Raw genomic sequence first — 20424 nt, 5'->3', positions numbered from 1 at the left:
AGAACATAATTTTTCTTACTATTTGTCCTCTTTTGTTCTGTCTGGTGAATAGGTAAACAGTACTTTCTGAGAAAGAATTATAGACAAACACCCACCCTGCTAAAAATGACTCAGAACTGCTAACTTGGCTTTAAAATCCTATATGAGGATTTTTTAAAAATTCTAATGGACACTATTGGGCTGAGGCAGGAAAGGGGAAAGGAATCTCATTAAAAAAGTGCATTTTTCAGTTCTGTTTGGAATTTCAGTATAGTAGACTCAAACAGGTAAATTGTACCTGGCCCTATTCATGTGACAAAGAAACGAAACCCAAATATTGGCTGAAACAGAAGACAGATAACAGTAAAAAGATATTAATGTAATAAGTGAGCCAGCCAGCCAGCCAAACAACTGAGGATATCTTACCACCACCCTCATTGATAATCGAAAGCAATATGCTCCAGTCCTAAAGCCACTCCAATAGGCATGTCTGGGAGGCTGCAAAGCATCAGGATCCAGGAGGCTAGTATTCCATACCAGCCCTGCCATTTATTTATTAATACTATATGGCCTTGGGCAGGTTGAGGACATTTTCTGAAGCTCAAGTCCTCCACTATGAAATGAAGATGACAATTTCTCTTTCAGTAAGTTGCTATGGCTATAAAATAATAAATGTGATGAAGCTTTGTCAATAGTAAGTGCCATATTGATGTTAGTTGTTACTATTATCAAACAATGTACTCACCAATAAGGTGAGAATAATAGACTAACCAACTAATTTTATTGACCCAATTCCCATTCATTTAGACCACTTTGACTGCCTCAGATATCATAAGTCAGCTGCCTTGGGACTTTAACAAAAATTTTATCACTAAGTCAACAGTAAGTTCTAAGTTGTTTTTTTTGTTTTTGTGTTTTTTATTTATTTGATTTAAAGAGAGGATAAGAAAAGGAGGAGTGTAACTTCAAACTGGCTTAAACAGGATGCTGTAGTTAGATTTGTTCAATTTTTCCCAAGCATGTTTCTATTTAAAATTATCTTTTTGTATTATTCTGGAAGAGAGGGTAACTTATCTCATCCAAAATTGGTGTTTTCAATTTCCTTATATAACAAGGCTTGAATGTTGTGGAGGAAGTAGGCAAAAACAAAAGAAACAAGAAAGATCAAAAAGCAAGAGACCTATAACCTGCAAGGTTAAGAGGTTATGACCCTAGGGCCCTGAAGTAAGGTGGATGTCTAGAAAAATATTTTCAGGTAGTTTTCAGCAAACTAACTTTACAGGGCTTTTTGAAAAAGGATAGAGATAGGATCTAATGCTGAGGATGACATTACTGGCATGAATACACTTACAAAGATCATAGGGATCCTATCCAAATTAAGCTGTCCCTGCTGTTTCAGAAGGAAACTATGGTATTAGTAATTCATTATCCTTTGAGTTCACTGTTTAAAATTAACACTTGTCCTCCCTGAAAGTATTTACTGAATAACTTATTCATCACAGTTATTATCCCAGTCCTAAACCTTTCACAAGGTGCAGGCAGGCCACAAATGAGAAGGAAAAAAGTAAGTGATTAGATAATCACAATGAATCACACACACCTAAACAATGATGTCAATCAAATTCTCACTTTGGTTGTGATAGGTACTATTTACCTTTAAATTAGGGAGGGAAGTTGCAGTCGGTATGATGTCAAGTTGTCATTAATGTAACACCACACGCTGGGTTCCTACATCTGTTTTCTAATGTTTGACAGGAAAATAGTTGTAGCTGTGGCAGTGTGGAGAGTAAGGATGGCTGGTGGCCATATACATTCTTATACATTCTATATAAGAGAACAGATAAAAACATGCATTTTGTGGTTGTGCATGGTATACGGACAGCTAAAAAGGAGAGGATATGGAAGGAAGAAATATCTTCCTGGTACATCCCAGCAAGACCACTAATGTATTATGGATTGGGAAAGATCAAGAAATGTAAAAATAAGATACAAGAACTGCTTTACCTAAGTTCAGGAAGGACAGACTCTACTGGATACTTTTTTCTAAGATAGAGAAAATGTTTGTTTCAGTTATACATTTCTTATAATCAGGGTATGGTAAGATATATTAAAAGTTTTGGAGCTTGTAAACATATATTAAAGGCATTAGTCATCAGAGAACAATCAGTGATTTCTAAGGATCATTTTCTTAAAAGCTTTAGAAACATGCACCTCTCAAACTTCCAATTATGTTAAACCAATCTGCATCAATCTAAGGAAACATTTAGACTCTCAGTGTCAGGAAATTAAACCACTAGTTCTTAAGTTCTAAGCATACCTCTAAGCCTCTGTCTTATTTTTATGCTTAAAGTTGGTAGATAAATGCTAGGAAAGTGTTTGAGACAAATTGAACAGTGTATTCAAATCAAATAGCTTAAGTAAATGCACAGAAACTAAAAAAGAGTCAGGTGACATAATAGAAGATGGCAGGGACAGCAATGACAATTTGTCAGAACCATCTTTGCCTATACTCCCTCTCCCACAAAACAAAATCTATTGTGTAAATTAAGGTAAGAAAAAGTGCTCTCCTCCCCAAAATTTTTTAGCATAAAATGGTTGTAGCTATTATAGAAAATATTTAGATGGATGAATGATTCAAAAAAGTCAACATTTCCTGTACTTTATTTTAATGGCACATCAGCAAACATCCACTGGGTACTCACAGGCGCCAGACTCAGCGGCTGTAAACATAAATAAGGTCTAGTTTTCTTGCCCCCCCAAAGCTAAAAATCTAGTACACTGTATTACATAGATAAAAGGGATAGACTACCAGAGCCAACACCCAACACACTCTATATCAAGGATCAGCAGATAGCTTTGATTAATTCAGATCTCCTGCACGTCTTTATCCAGTGTGGCTTGGTGCTATTCTTTCTCAGTATAGGGTCATCTGTAAGTGTGCAGTTGGAAGATGCATACCTGATTTAGGGGGTCCACAGCATCCTCCAGCTGCACATTCTACCTTTCTGATTTCCATAACTCTGGCAAGAAGATGAAAGCAAGTATCTGAGTTGATCATTACAGTTCCTTCTAGTTTTGACATTCTGTGAGTAAAGCTAAAATGTTTGTTTTAGGCAGATCATTACAAGAATGAAAATGCATCACCTAGATCTGATGTCAAACAAGCACATTCTCTAAGACAATGTTGCAATTTTGGCAAAAGAGCCTAATTTATGTCTCCTTATGGATTCCAATATCATGAGCTCATCCTACACCTATAAATGTATTCATTATGTAAGCTTTCGTTTAAGCGAATATAAGGCTGGAGAGAAGCAAAGTGCTGCATGCCATTCAATTTGGCTTCAGCAGAACTCTTCATTACTAGGAAGAGGCTGCCCATCTAGATAATGAGAACAAATTTCTTATCATCACTGTGGTGTCTTTTATTTTACTATGTCACTCCTGGAAGAGTTTGAAAGTCACATACTCTCCACCTTTGCCTCCTGAAGCATCAACAGGTTACAAAAATAATACTTTGCCTCATGGTATGCAACCTTAAGATGAACCCAGAAAAATGGTATTCGTTATTCTGTTGGATATATTAGATGTACAATAACGATGTATTATAAAGTAAATCAAATTACAAAAATGAGCCTATCCCTTGGATAAAATTCTGGGAGTGAGCCAACACCACAATTATTATCTTCTCTAGCATTGAATGTCCTATATAAGTGTTTGGAAGATGTAAGTAAACAGGACATAAATCTGAGATTGGTTCTTCAATCTGTCTACAAATAACCATGACATTCTATATAAACTATACTTTAGAGCATATATGCTTTCTGTTTAAGCAGTTAAGAAGTGTATTAGACACTATGATAAACAGAAAAAACAGAGCGTGAATACCGATAAATGCAAGCCTTCCGTCTCGGAAAGTCTTCACTTATTTGATTAAGTTAGGTGAAAAACAGAGCAGTCATGCTTATAGCCTTTCTTCCTTTTTCCTTTCCTCTCCTCTTTTCATTTCTAATGCGAATCGGAAGTCTATGTGGAGCAGTCTGGCTAGCCCCAGTCTAACCTCCCCATCTGGAAGGGGACTAACCAGCCTTGGGGCTACTTCCAACCCTTCCCAGCTGTTGGGTTGGGGTTTTTTGTTTTTGTGGGCTTGAGAAAGCATATTTATATAAATGATTGCCATATCCTTTGCCAGCTGTTGACCCTGTTCTTGTCCCAGTTGGGGCATGGTTTTCATTTTTAGCGGCCACAGACTGGAACTGACCCTGATAGAGTTAGCACGCTATGCAAACAGCTTTACGCGCTATTGCTGTGACAGTTCAGACAATGGATGCACAGTGTAATCCAAGGGACCGGTGTTTCCCTTTGGGCAAATGTCACAGAATCCAGAGTTGGAAGTATCAGTTGAAAAAATAAATTCTGAGATTCACTGTGTTATGGAATAGCTTCTATTCAGTAGTTCAGACTATACTGATTTCAACTAGGGTCAGAGCAAGAATTTATCAGCAGCAACCAATGAGACCTGTATGAACATGAAAAGTTCTCTAGACAGATCTGCAGAGGCAACTGCTGCCTCTATAGTTAAACGAGAGGTAAAAAGAAGCCTCTATATGTTTGATGTCAATGTCCATAAATTTTAAAAGTTTAGACCCTTATACCTTAACAGAAAAAAAGACAAGAATCAGTTTGGGCTTTTGATCATTATTTTAAGCCTACAATCATTCCTAAAGATAGCCAATCAGATAGTTCCTTCTGCACATTACCAACCAGAATAACTCTTATGTTTAATCTGTGGTTAGTAGTCACAAGGAACTAGAAAGTTTAGAAATAAGTCCCAGCTACTCAAGAGGCTGAAGCGGGAGGATCACTTTGAGCACAGGATTTCAAGTCCAGCCTGGGCAACATGGCAAGAAACCATCTGAAAGAAGAAATAGACTTAGGGAGAGTATAGTTGCGAGAAGAGAGACCCATAGTGATTGAAGGGAAGGGTGTAAGTATTCAATTAAGGACGATTTATCCAGAACAACCAATATGTCTTCTGCAGTTAAATGGGGATAAGAGAATAAACAGCAAATCTTTATAACTTTCATATATTTTATCAAGTCCTTCTGGCGATAAGCACAAATGGCATGTGAAGAATAAAGAAATTTAATTAAATATTAACTGATTGTTAATGCTTAAAATGATACACCTAAACTGAAGATTTATAATATTTGATAATTTACAGAACCAGTAAGTCATTGAAACATATTATTAGAGAGACTAATTGTAAAAGGGAAAGTAGCATGAGAGTTAGTCAGAAAGAAGGCCTGTGTTAGGCTCTCTTCAAGCCTGCAGCCTGGCTGGCTATGGCAGATGGAGACTGCTGTACATAACTGTAATTAAAATGTGAACCCCATTTTAGAGGTCAGAATAGAACAGTTGACAAATAGGGGAGCTGGGAGATGGAAAGTGAAGATATTTCCTGACATAGGCATTTTCAGTCTTTGAAAAATAATCCAAAAGGAAATTTAGTCTATGAATCTAAGAGTTACATACTTATTATATCTTTAAAACCCCTCAGAAGATTGAGGTCTGGAATTGCTTTAAAGGCAGCTCAGAATTTCAGTCAGCTTGCACTTGAAATGAAAATATCAAGTGCTGGGGGGAATTAACTGATGGGATCTTTGAAGCCTCTGTGAACTCTGGTTTAACAAATGACAAAATCTGTGAAATTACAAGGCAATGTTTTCTTTCTCTCACTCGTGTTTGTAACAGTGAGAAAAAGTTGATGAAGCCATTTGTTGCTCACAGCAGAACCTGACTTAAAATTTGACATCATTAATGCAAACTAACAGCACGATCTGCAGATACGTTTTTCTTGTAATCAATATAAAACTAGATTTTTAAAAATTCAATATTATATCCCCTGTCATTTTAGTTTGATTATTGATAGATATGTTGGGGTTTATTTCTACCATCTTATTTTGTATGATCTATTCTTTCCCTTCTTTTATTGTACTGATAGCTTTCTATTATAAATTTTTTTCTCTACATGTTTGGAAGCTATAGATTATATATCTATTAATGGTTTATCCTTAAATTTTTATATCATGCTTTAAATATGAACTTCCCTAGACTACTCAATACCTCAATATTTGTCCTATATATGCCTTAATTGACACTGAACATCCCCACATCTTCCTTGTCATTATTGTCTGGGGGTTTAGTTTCATACAAGTAAATTATAATATGAAAGGTATTGCTATTCTATTATTATTATAACATCCAGAGTTAATTACCAAGATAATTCTGTATCTGGCATATCACTCCTACACTCTACATATATATTTTCTTAGTGAAGCACATCTTGAACACATTGACTGACATGTAAGTTGTATTTGACTCACGCTAGTTTTGAGCCCAGGGCCTCATGAAGCATATGTAACTCACATGTCAGAACTATCAGAATTGTCCCCACTATCTCCACTAGGACAGTACTCCTCTGAGTCATCACTAAATAGATTGACATCTTTATCATTAACGTCCAAAACTTCGTTCACTATTTCCTCCAACAATTCTTTACACTCATTTTCTCTAGAGAATGAAAAATGCAAAATAAACTTATGTGATGATCACAGCTCTGGTCATAGAAGCTATATTAAAGTAGAACTGGTGGCTAGGTGGGAAGGTCCATAGCATGCCTGCATGTTGTGAAACCTCTGCTCATTGTTTTCTCTGTCCATGGGCACGCCTTCCCCACCTCCTGTTGCCCTGCTCCTGCTGACTGGCCCAAGCATGCTACACGTGCTGGATGGTATTCTCCAATTACCATAACTTCTGACTGCGCATTTTCCCTTGAATGTTTGCCTGGCAGCTCTTTGAACGAAATCCATACGATAGTATGCAGCCATGTGACACTGTTGCACATACTGAGGGGGTATGATTCAGAGGTAGTCATTCAGAGCCACCCAAGGTCCACTCCAGACGCAACTAAATACCTGAGGAATGACAAAAAACTTAATTTTCAGAAACAAATTCAATAAGTATATCGAGAGTCACATACAACTCATGTGTGCAGTATAAAAACTGATATAACACACAAACACAATAAGAAATAACAATTTTTCATTAAATTAGAAAGGATTGTTTTGCTTTAGAAGTTTTTATTCTATTTTCATAATAAAACACTGTGGCCTCAAGGAAAAACTCTTTTTTTTCTAGTGTGGCAGTCAATGTGTTAAAAGATTTTCTTTTTGAAGGACAGCACAACAGTAGTAAACTCTTGGTACTATGTAAATATTGAATTTTAGCTGGGTATAGAATTGTAAGTTAAGAATTATTTTTGCTAATAAGCACTTTGGTGTATGACTCCATTTGCCTTTTGGGATCTGTTGTCACCAATGAGAAGTCTACCATCAAACTAATTTTCATATTTATGTAGGTACTATGTCTTTTTTCTCTGTTAGCTTTATAAAAATCAATGGCCTCCAACTGTACTACAAAGTATATAGATGCAAATTTATTTTTATTTATTCTGCTCAAGACTCAAGGTATACTTTCAACTTTAGGACTAATCTCCTTAATTCTGGAATATTCCAAGTAATTATTATGTGAACATCATTTCCCTCTATCTTATTATTTTAGAACTCTCATTAGATATATTTTGACATTTCTAAACTGTTTCTTAACTATTCTTTTACATTTTTATACCTCTGAAATTCTGAATAAACTACTGTCCAAATATACATTTTAAAATTATTAAGTTTTAAAATTTCAATGTCTTCATTATTTTATTCAATATTTTAAAGTGATTCTTTCTCATATTCACTTGTTCTTATCTTGTTTCATATCTGCTGGCTTTTGTTTTATAAAGCCATTCCTTTGTCCGTTCGAGGATCTTAAATATAAAGGACTTTTCCAAGTGAATTCATCTCCTACTTGTTTTCTAGTTTGTCTTTCTTGGTATTAAAGTATAACTTTATTTTATGGATTGTGACATTGCATTTATAGGCTCATTTTAAGTGGGAATCACACTGAACTCATTTCACTGTCTCTACCAGTGTACCACTCCCTATCTTGCAGTTTAATGGTTGCCTCCATGGAAGCCCTAGAACTCCAGTCCAGAATTTGGTCTTATATTGGGCAGTTAAGGGATCTGATCCCTCAGGAATATTGGGGAAAGTCCAAACCAGAAAATGAGTCAGTGGATACTTTAGCTCAGCTGCTAAGGCCATCTTTTTCTTTGCATCTCTGTAAGTTTGCAGTTTCATACAGGCCACAGCTCTCAGCAGCAGTTTTCTTTTGTGTCCTTTTGAAGACACTACTTGGCCCCAAATGGGGCATTTTTAGTCCTTAAAACCCTGCAGAAGCCAACTCTCAGCCACTTGAGCCATCTTTCAGACATAATGTCCCATGGTCTCCACCTCTCAGCCCCTTGTATTTCTGTTGCAGTTTTGGTCCATGGAGACATTTATCCTATTTTAGAGCTTTGCTACATCTTCCAATTTTTTTATTTTTTCAATAGTTTATCACTGTTGTGTATTTGGCAAAGTATGAATATCATCTTTACTGAAACAGTTCTCTGCAACAAAACTCTCTTTAAGTCACTCATCTTTTGATTTTCCACTAAGCCAAAAAGGGTTTATTATAGTTACCCAAATATATATAGAATCTATGCTGAGTATTTTTAATACCAATTTCTTATAATTTAAAATTATAATTTATTTTGTACAATTATTTAAGTAGTGGGTCAAAAATATTCAAAATATATTTTCTCAAATGATCAAAACATGTGAAAAATATTCAACATCAAAGAAATGTAAATTTAAAGCAAGGGGTCCTCCTTTTGCATACTGAGTTGGCAAACAAAGAACTATGATACTCATATTGGGGAGAATATGGGAAAATCACTTTCTTACATTGTATATAAGAGTATAATTTTGATAACAATTTTGGAAACTAATTTGGCAATAGACAGCAAAGACTATAAGCATACCTATTGGTCTAGCAACTCTATTTCTAAAAATTTATCCTGATGAAATAAAATAATTGTGCCAAAATGTACAAGAAATCAAATGTTAATAAAAGCAAAAAGAACAAAACAAGCATACCTATTGGTCTAGCAACTCTATTTCTAAAAATTTATCCTGATGAAATAAAATAATTGTGCCAAAATGTACAAGAAATCAAATGTTAATAAAAGCAAAAAGAACAAAACAAAAGGAACAATAGCAAAACAAACAAAGCAAAGGAACAAACAAAACATTCATTAAAAAGAGACCAGTTATTAAATTGCAACTAATTGATCAACACTTATGTACACATATGGAAGTAACTTTCATCAGATGTCAGGCAGGTGGCTGGGGGAGGGGATGGGTGAATTCACACCTAACAGGTGCAGTGTACGCTGTCTGGGGGATGGGCACGCTTGTAGCTCTGACTTGGGCGGTGCAAAGGCAACATATGTAACCAAAGCTTTTGTACCCCCATAATATTCTGAAATTAAAAAAAAAAAAAGAGACCAGTTAAATAAATCACAAAATAGTACATAGTCACTTACAAATACACACCTATACACACAAGAGGAGTGAAAGATTATACAAAAATTTTATTCCTAGAAGTATGCTAATGATGACCTATATTTTCTTTTTTTGGTAGAGAAATATTTAAAAATTTTTTATTGCTGCAGGCCAATGTATATATCTTTGTAAACAGTAGAAATTAAGCAAGGATGAGGGGAATAATTCTCTTAAATGCACAGAAGGCAAGAGAAGGGAAATACTATGAGCTTGAAACCAATCCCTCTACTGACTGTCAATAAATGCAAATACATCCTCATCCACCTTTGGCTATTTCTTCATATTATCTAAACCTTAGTTCTTTTTACTTCTTTGAAGGCCTCCTATCCAAGCTCTTCCAGCATGTTCAAGATCTTCTTCCATCAGGCATCCAGTCTCTGCTCTATTTCTAATTTGCCCCTCATTTCTGCATTCTTCCCTTCAGATGGTAAATATATTCAAGTATTTTAAACAAAAACAAAAAATCCTTTCTTGAAAATGACACCAAAGAAGAGACATTCCATGGCTCTATTTTCACACCTCTAGTCATTTTCATTCACGCTGTAATTCATGGCGATGTGGCTTTCTTCTTTACTGCTATATTAAAACTGCTCTTGCTAAGGCCTCTAATGACTTACTTATTGCTAAATACAATGGAAACTTCTGTCCTTATATTCCAGGATCACTGTACTATTCTATATTTAATGACATTTCTGACTGAAACTCACTCACCTAAGACTTCTGGTGGCACTGCACTTTTTGGGTTCTCTTCTTGCTTCTTTGGCAGCTCCTTCTGAACAAATTATCCTTTACAGGTTTGTGGTGATTTTTCAGGGCACTACCTTTGACCTACAATTTTTCTCATTGTACACACTTTCCTTTTCAGCTTTTATACCTGTATGTTGATAATTCCCAAATTTTTAAGTAGGGCCAGGTGATCCACCCTTAGTCATCTTATGAGTACCTCAAAGGCAACATTCCTAAAACTAAAAGTATTGCGTTCTCTATTAAACTGCTTCTCTTACATTCTCTCTTTCATTTAATTAGCACAGACAGAAACCTAGGATTCATATCAAATTCATCCCTGAAAAGATCAAACAAAAAGCGGGCAAAGGACATGAACAGAAACTTTTCAAAAGAAGATAGACTAATGGGCAATAAAGATATGAAAAAATTCTCAACATCTCTAATCATTAGGGAAATGCAAATCAAACCCACAATGAGATATCACTTAACTCAGAGAGAATGGCCTTTATCATAAAGTCCCAAAACAATAAGTGTTGGCATGGATGCAGAGAGATAGGAACATTCATACATGGCTGGTAGGACTGCAGACTAGTACAACCTCTCTGGAAAGTAATATGGAGATACCTCAAAGGGTTACAAGTAGAACTACCATTTGATCCAGCAATCCCATTACTGGGCATCTACCCAAAGGAAAAAAAGACATTCTATAAAAAAGACATCTGCATGCGAATGTTTATAGTAGCAGAATTCACAATTGCAAAGATGTGGAAACAACCCAAGTGTCCATCAATACATGAGTGGATTAATAAAATGTGGTACATGTATACCATGGAGTTCTACTCAGCCACAAAAAATAATGGTGATCTAGCACCTCTTGTATTTTCCTGGATAGAGCTGGAGCCCATTCTACTAAGTGAAGTATCACAAAAATGGAAAAACAAGCACCACATGTACTCACCATCAAATTGGTATTAACTGATCAACACATATGTATTACATATAGTAGTAATATTCATTGGGTGTAGGGCAGGTGGGAGAATGGAGGAGGGGATGGGTATATTTACACCTAATGGATGTGGTGTGCACTGTCTGGGGGATGGACACGCTTGAAGCTCTGACTCGGGTGGGGCAAAGGCCATATATGTAACCTAACATTTGTACCCCTGTAATATGCTGAAATTAAAAAAAAATTCCTCCCCTTTCTCCTCATGCCTGATATCCAATCACCATGCCTGATGATTTTTACTTGTATTAATAGATATTTCTCAACTTTCTGTTCCTCTTTTTTTAATTTCATTTACCCTTGCCCTAGGTCAGGTCAACACTTTAAGGTCTCCCTGATTCCAGTCTTAATCTTTCTTCAAATATGCTCTCTACAGCTACCAAATTGCATTTAAAATGCAAGCTTATGTTGCTTCTCGTCTGCCTCTCTTCTGCCTAAAACCCTTTTCCATTCCTTACAGGATAAAGTCCAAGCTCCTTAACTAACATACACACTGCTCCAGATTCAATGGAGCACTCTTATGACTCTCTGCAAGGACTTTTTATTTCTTCTAAGAGACCAGGTCTTGCTATGTTGCACATACTGGGCTCAAATTCCTGGGCTAAAGCCATCCGCCATCGTCAGTCTCCTGAGTAGCCTGGTACTACAGGCACAGGCTACCATGCTTGACAGTTCCTGCAAGGACTTTATGTTATGGCCAAGTCAACCTCCTTATGAGCCCTTTGAATATACCATGTCTCTTCTTTCCTCTATACCTTCAGTTATGCTTATACTCTCTACTTAGATTGCTGCTGAACTTCTCCTCTGAAAGCTTTCCTTAAATATTCTGTACCTTCCTCAACTCCAAGCCTGTAAAAAGGCTTAGCAACAAAGACCATACCTTTTGAAGTGTGCTGTTCTTTGCAGTATACTATGATTTGAAATACAGTTGATTTTTAATCTATATCTTGTCATAAGTTTAATATATTTAAAATTTTTATGTATACACTTTACTTTCCTCTCCTTGTTATCCATTAAACTCAACACTGTGCTCTGAGAAGTCTGCAGTGAGGACTTTTCCTTGCTTGTTGTACCTTGCCCCATAGTGTACTCATAACATGCTTATGCACAAGCTCAGAACTACCAAGGTTATAGAGAGAAAGAAGGAGAATCACCAAAAACAATAAAGTTTTTTAAAGGTGAGTAAAAATCTCCTTATAGTAATCTATTATCAAATGAGCCAAGATTTAAGAGAAACAACTTTGGTATAAAAGACCTAAAATCCACTTAGCTACTAGGCTTGTGGTCTATACCAGAATATAAAATAGGAATTGAGTGGAAACTCTCTTATAGGGAAATTTCACAGAGAACACTTGTTACAAGCAGTCTCTTTGTAATTAGATGGCTTTCAAAGATAACTGATGAAACTACATCATAATAGGTGATACTTTTTGCTGAAGAGTAGAGAGAAATACGTTTCAGATGTCAGAGCACCAACTAAATAGATCCTTAAAGTTAAACAACAACAACAACAACAAAACTTGCTAATTTAAAAGTTGGAGACCGTCCAACAGCAAGAATAGCAAGGAAAGAACAAATCAGGGAGAACACATCCCTGAAATACTAAAATTCTGCCATGTATTGGCTATTTGGTATATAAATATGCAGGAAGATCCCTCAAAAATTCAAAAGTACAAAAAATATTAGCTGCACTTGTACACTGGAAGATGGATGTTAAAGATAGGATTTTTAAAAAAATTTAGAGTAAGTTAACATTGCTTTGTGGACTAGGATGGGAGCTAGAAAAAGAGCTAGAAAAAAATATCTTAATGACAAATTTAAGTAAATAAAATTCAGATCAGGAAGGAGAAATTCTTCTAAAATTGGGCAAGATTAATTTGGCATGTTATACAAATAGGAGGAAATTTGTTAAAAAGAAAAAGAAAGAAAGAAAGAAAAAAAAACCTTAGCTGCTAATCTTAGGTTAATAGCAAATGACCCCATCCACTCTTAACCTCAAAGACTGACCTCTTGACCTACAGCCAGTGGCCCTGTTCAGAAACATGTTGCCACCAGAGTAAATAAAAGAGAACATAACGTGCTGAGATTGTTACTGCTAATGACAAGTGACACGCACTTTATACTGCCAATGAGCAAAGTCATCAATAAATAACCCTAAAGATGTTTGCCAATATTTTTCTGGAATGTAGTTTCCTGTCCTGTGTTTTTATTTTATTTTATTTATTTTTGCTATTTTCCCCCAATAATTGCTCTACTGTCCTGTGTTTTTAAATTCCAGTTATTTATTTATTATGGGGGAAAGAGGATAAAATTGTTATTCTCAGCTCTAGAAAATTTTTAAAGTATAGACTATAAAACCAAGGGAAAAGCAACATGAGTAGCTGAATTGCTTATCAGTGCTACTCAATCCATATCCATGCTCTCTTTTAATGGTTTGGTCCATAACTAAAAGACAAATGATAAGAGAAGAGTTTCACAGACATACCAGAAATCTAGCTGAGAATACATGTCAGAGCCATAGAGTCCAAAGATAGGAAACTCTAAAAGTTATTGAGAGTATTTTGAATGAGTTCTTAAGATCTCTTAGTGGAAGGGTCTATCTTGATGGCCCCAATAATACTTAAAATGTTGGTCTGCGTTGGTAAGCTGACTACATAAATCAACATATAGAAACTGATAGCACTTCAATACTCTTAAAATTTTGCTTAAATGAGGCTTGTTTCATTTTTTTCCCCCACCCAAATGTATATTGCATAATACATTTCTGGAAGGATAAAGAAACCGATAATATTGTTAGCCTCTAGAGAGGAGAACTGGGTGGCTGGGGCAAGGGATGGAAGAAAGGTTTTTTCCTTTTGTATCCTTTTATGTTTTGGATTTTGAACTGATTAAAAATTTAAAATACATTAAAAATAAAACAAAAATTCAAGTGAATAAAACAAATTATGAACATATCTATGCCACAATTTAGAAAATGGGAAAAAATATGTTCAAGTATGAAAAGATATGAGTTATAAACAGGAAGCAGGCTCTGAGTTAAGCAGTATAAATTTTCATATGTAAACTAGCAAAAATAGATATGGGGCAGATAAATAATTTTAATAAAATAAACCTTAACACACAGGTTAAAAGTGATTTTATAGAATATGCATGAATCCCTAAATAAGCTATTGTACATTAAATAATAATATAATGTACTAGAAGGAGAAGGGACACTGTATTTTTCAAAGACACTGGCTAATAGGTAGGGAAAAAAAATCATATTTCACCCTCCATCCTAATTCCACACCTCTCCATAAAGAACACTATTTAGTAAATGTATAGATAAAATTAAATTGTGTATACACTAAATTGCGTGTATTTGTGTACTTTCTTATATCTTATGCTAATTCAGTGCTTCCAACTTAAACATGAGGTGAAAAAATGAGGGCATTTTTAGTGCAAAGTTATAATTTGTAGCCAAACAAGAGCATATAAAGTAAAATAATCCACAATTCTCAGAGATAACATTAAATTATGTTTAACTATAAAAAGTAATCAATTTCTAACTCAAAGTTTTATTTTTATAAAACATTTTCTGCATTAAAGTTGTTCAAGAGAAAAAGATGCTTTGACATGCTTTTAATTGATTCGTTTTACACTCAGAGGGAGGATAACAGTGATTTGTGAAAGGATTTTTTTTCTGTCTTGCACACATCTCTCATTTGTCCATCTTAATTCAATTAAAGGAAATAAGGACAGTTTGACCGATGAATGAACCATATTTTAACCGAGGACACTTCTATTTAAACTGGAGTGTATCAACCACTGTAATTGTCAGTTAGTTACTTCCGATCTCTAACTTTTGTTTTGAGAGGTCACAGCATGGTCATGGAAAAGAAGAACATAGTAGAATATGGATAAGTATTTAAATCATTAGCCCAGTAGCCATTCAAAGAAAGAAAAATTTTAATTGTTACTGCTTTGTATGGAGATAGCTCAACCCCACTAGTAGCTCTTGCTGAGCTAAAGGCTTACATATTCAAATAGAATGAAATTTTTATTATTTTCAAGTATGCAACAATGCTGTCTACTATTCTTTTTTTTAATCAGTCGTCTTCTCATAAATCCACAAATTTAGCCACTTTTCATTTTCCATAGCTTCATCAAGTACTACAGATATTACCCTAGCATTTCCCAAGCAGCATTGTATAGATTGGGAAATTTCCTCTTCCTTTTTCTGCACATACCATATTGTTGATTTGTTAACACTGAACTCTTGGCAAACAGCACTGTAACACACTGTAAATAAAGTAAATTTATTTTACTTTAGCACTGTAAATAAAGCTTATATAACACATGTATTTTCCTCACAAGGCACCTCACAGCCTTCTTGCATTTAGGAACACTAGCAGCACTTCAGCACTACGATTGGGGCCATTTAAAACATCTTAGCAAACCTCATTGCTCACTGCAGCCTTGAACTCCTGGGCTCAAATGATCCTCCCGTCTTAGCCTCCCGAGTAGCTAGGCCCACAGCTGCATGTCACCACACCGGATAATTTTTTTTTTTTTTTTTTTATCTTTTAATTTTGAAAGAGACAAGATTGCACTATGCTGCCCAGGCTGGTCTCAAAGTCTGGCTTCAAGCAACCATCCTGCCTTGGCTTCCAAAAGTCCCAATGTGCTGGGATTACAATGGTAAGCCCCCATGCCTGGCCTAAAACATCTACAATCTTTGAGTCAGCAATTGTACCTCTAGGAATCTATCCTATAGCAATAACTATATTACGGACAGATGTATAAGCAAAAATTTCATAGCAGTGTTATTAGTAATAACACTTATATATAACAACACAATATACAGACATATACAGAGAGATCTGGAAACTGTACAACAAAATGTTAAATGGAGTTATCCCTGTGACACGGGGTTTTGGGAGAATTGCAACATTATTCATTATTTTCTCATGCTGAATTTTCAATAATGAGCACAGTATGTTATATCAGTATAAACAGAAAAGACAGTTAAGACTATTTATATTTTGGAGAAAAAAAAGAAAATGGAAAATTTTATGTTTGTTTTCTCTCTCAAGGCATCTTCTCAAGCCTGTGGATATGTGTCTACTACCTCAATGTCTCCCCTCTCATTGAGAAAATAACATAAGTGAAGCACAGTTGTTACCACAGACCAGCAATAAGAAGACAATATTCTCTGAATTCAGACTGTGACCACCTACTTTATCATCATTTGGCAACTCAGAAGAAATCCCAATCTGCAGATTTTTTTTTTCAAAAGACAAAAGAAATGACTTTAGACCATCAAGAGGAAATGATTGGAATAGAAAGCTCTTTGGCTGTATTAGTGCACAAGAGATTGTTTCTGGATATACTGCTCCATAAACAGTTAAGCAAAGGTAGAAAAATACCATTGACCAAAACAATAAGTAGCTTCTCAGTTCTCTGATTGGCTATCAGAATTTCTCATGGCAACTGTATACTTTGTTCTGATCTGCTTAGAATCTTCCATTTTACTATCATCAGCAGGCCTGCAGAGAGTCAGGCCTTCCTGTATAAGCATGGGCTCAGGCAAGGAACTAATCATCTCTTCCCTCACCAGTCATACCAATTAATTAATTAAATTTTTATCAAATTGCTGTTACCTGGCAGGGACTATTCTAACTGCTAGGGTTGCCATGACAGAAGATAATACCCTGTCCTCATGGAGCTTATATTCTATTCTCAGGCTCTTCAGAATACTCTTATTTCCCTTTCATTTCAAGTGCTGCATGCCGAGGATAACTTTATTCTGTGCCTAAAGCACAAAGCCTACTGTAGATAATGCCATATGCCATCTGTTCAAGGAAATGCAGTCAAGTTTGTTTCTGCCTGCTGGTTTCTGTTCTGCTGACACATAGCACGGGGCCAAAGCTCTCTGACAAAGGTAGCAAGCTTCAGCCGTCAAGCCTTCACATGCTATCAAGGCCCTGACTTGCTCTCAGGCCCTTGGAGTTCTTGCCTCATATTCTTAGGGCAGGACTGTTCTTCAGGTGACCTGACGATCAACTCTAGAATACCCTGGGAGCAAATGAGAACTTTCGTTGTTCCTCTCCCATCCTCTGGCAACACTAGGTCAAAATTTTAGCCACATTATTTCTACCCAGTGGCTCCCAGCTTAACAGTATATTGGCTGAGAATTTATTTATTACAGCTTGTTGGCTGAATAGCCTAATCTCTTATCTGTGGCCATAATCATTTTCCTGTCTTGGTTTATCTTCCAAGATTTTTTTAAATGAAATAATACATCATCTTCTCAGACTTCTCATTAGAATGAGAAAAAAGAATATTAGAAAGCTCTTGGGATTAATATAAAAATGTACAATGGCTTCTCTGAGCTTTTAATCGGTCCTTCACAAGTCTCTTACACTAATGACTTAATGATGTTTGGCAAAATAGGGTGCACTCAATCTGGTCTCAGACTCCAGAATATCTCAATACCAAGAATTAATTACAAAGCAACTCTGTGTGAGTGTCTAAAAAAATCTCAGATAGCTACAGCTAGTAGATATATTTTTATGAAATAAAGACAGTGAATAAAAAGGGCTCGCCACAATATACAACTGAATATCTGGCTAAAAGTGTCTAAAGGGAGTCCCCTTCTAGATGATGCCATGAGGACTGGAACAAGTTAGCCTGGGGGTGGGGCGGTGGAGGGAAGAGACAGTGGCATTTTACCTGCAGTATTCTAGTAAAGACAGACATCCCCTCCTGCCCTCTGGAGCTCATAAGGTTATTCTTGTGTTAATGACCACACACAGCAGACAGATCCAGTCTTTCTGCTTTTCTTTCTTGTAGAATGATTTTCCTAAAACCAATGTTGGGCAAAACGCCACTAATACCACTGTAAAGCCCTCGCAGTGCTTCAAGGGAGAGGCAAGAGATAGAGGGTTAGGAGGTAATCAAGCTTACAGATTAAGCCTTCTAAAGCTACAAGATGAGCACAGCTCTTGGTGTTTATTAACTCTTCTAGTACTGAACATTCCTCCCCCACCTCATGGCACAAAACACAAAGGTCTTTTCATCAATGGACCTCAAAAGCTGGACTGTTTTAACTAAGCTTCCAAGAATAGCAAGCAGCTCTACTGGGGCTTTCTTTGGTTTCCACCACAATCAGGGAACAGTTCCTACTTTTCCACATAACATTAAAATTATTCACACCTGCAGACAATGCAAATTTTTCTATCCATGCACTGACATCTGTGAGGCCTGAGCACTGTTGGTACTATAGTCTAGATTTTTCCCCCCAAAAGCATTTTTCTGTGACAATAGGAGTCTGGATAGGAAAAAGTTAACAACAATAACAACAAACACAAAAACTGAATATTAAGGGCAAAGAAAAACAAGTTTGATTAAAATTCAATAGCTGCTCCTAGGAGGACCTTTTCTACTAACCTAACTGGATAGAGGTTTTCTAAGGATTGAGGTGTTTTTAAAAATAAAACATGCTAACCTTGGCTGACTGGCCCAATTTACCTAGTAAGGGCATATTAGTCACTTCATACATTAAACCAAACCCAGTAACTCTTTTTTGCCTCTTGAATTCCCTAATTCAAGCACAGGAAAAACAACAATATAATTTTTAAGAGTGCAACAACTATAAGACTTCTGTAATAGCCGATGTTCATTACTTCGCATGATTCTAGCTTTCTTATTAGGGTATTTGTTCTTTCCACATTTTGATATCTTAAAGGGCTATACCCACGGTGTTAAATTTAGGGGTACTAATTCCTTAGGCATATTTATTTGATTTTAAGCCATGAAAAATTTCCCACCTCTGTTTGATAAATTATATTCCTTTATCCTCACAACTAACTTAAAAGTTATATAGATTACCCAGATGAACAAAAACAATTTTATATTGTAAATTTGTATTGTTACAAATTTGTGTTGTAACATTGCTAAACGAATTAGATAACAATGACTACAGCTTCTTATTCATAATTTGAGACAGATAAATCTGTACTTTATTGATAGCAGAAGCAGATAGCCCTAATCACTAAACGCCAGCACAATCTGGTTTCTGTAGGATAATGACCCATCTCTATATTCATAACAACAATCTCATTCATCATAATTCACATTAAAAAAAGAAGAACTCCTCTAGTCAAGCTAATGGAGGAAATGTGTGAAAAGTGATTGGATGGGTAAAACTCTGTATGCAGCTGGAGGGTCCTAATTGATTATATTGTGCTGCAACTAAGCCTTCTGCCTTGTACATCAGATCTTTATCTAACTACATTTCAATTGATTTTCACTGATAGTCTTTTTTATGTCTAAGGCTTAAAGTACTAACCCAATAAAAGGATAAAAGACTTTGTAATACAGATTTCAAAATATAATGTCCACACAGGACTTTCATGGAATAAGATGGCAGAACCTGTGAATTTGGGAAGGTAATTTAAAATAAAAAAAGATTGGGATTTATGTCCATATTTGAAGAGTCCAAAGCAAAACACCAATCTCAACAAAGATGTAAGTATCTAATGTTTATTTTATGATACAACGCAGAGATGTAGGACAAAAGGTTGCCCACTTACGAGCTGTAGTACATGTTCTTAGGCAATATACCTATTGAATTGGTTTATTCCAAAATCAAAATGCCGTAAATTCAGTTCTCTCATTAAATAGTGAAGAGTTTGGAAGCAAGTCAGGTACAATGGCTAGAAACTATTTAAATTCCAGTTGAAAGACCTACTGGAATAATCAGTATACTAAAAAAAATATCTCAAAATAGCACTGCTGAACAGAATTTAGAATGAGGGTATAAACCAGGGGTGGGAAACCTACAGCCTTAAGGCCACATGTGTGGCCTTTTGACTAAATGTAAATTTTACAGAATGAACCCTTTTATTTTTATTAATACATTTTTGTTTGTCCTTTATTTTTTAAAATGAACATATTAAAAATACCAAAGAATAAAATAAGTTTCAATGAAATAATCCTCCCAGATTGATCAGCACAATTAGAATTAGTAAACCATAAGGGCTAAATTGACAGCTGCTACGCTCATGATTTAGTTCTCACTTCCCCTGCCTGACTGGCGCCACTACCATACAAAGTTGGTTGGCGAGAGTTTATGGGGGTCGAGTACGCCAGTCTATTATCAGCTTTTGACAGTGGTGT

The 20424-nt window shown here is 35.7% G+C and overlaps 1 protein-coding gene across 17 annotated transcripts in view; it reads right to left on the bottom strand.

Annotated features, from left to right (window-relative positions):
* BCAS3 (BCAS3 microtubule associated cell migration factor) overlaps nt 1-20424 on the bottom strand; it is a 539137-nt gene that overhangs the window by 155107 nt on the left and 363606 nt on the right. Inside the window, exon 24 of one of the 17 annotated variants that reach the window (XM_075994407.1) lies at nt 9064-9450. The exons of the other annotated variants lie outside the window; for them this stretch is intronic. Within the exon in view, the coding sequence (XP_075850522.1) occupies nt 9296-9450 (155 nt within the window). The 3' untranslated portion in view covers nt 9064-9295. Of the gene's footprint in view, nt 1-9063; nt 9451-20424 lie in introns of those variants that run through there. 17 annotated transcript variants of the gene reach the window in all.

Source organism: Microcebus murinus, chromosome 18, assembly GCF_040939455.1.
Source record: "Microcebus murinus isolate Inina chromosome 18, M.murinus_Inina_mat1.0, whole genome shotgun sequence".
Lineage (NCBI taxonomy): Eukaryota > Metazoa > Chordata > Mammalia > Primates > Cheirogaleidae > Microcebus > Microcebus murinus.
This window is presented reverse-complemented; position numbering and strand designations above follow the sequence as displayed.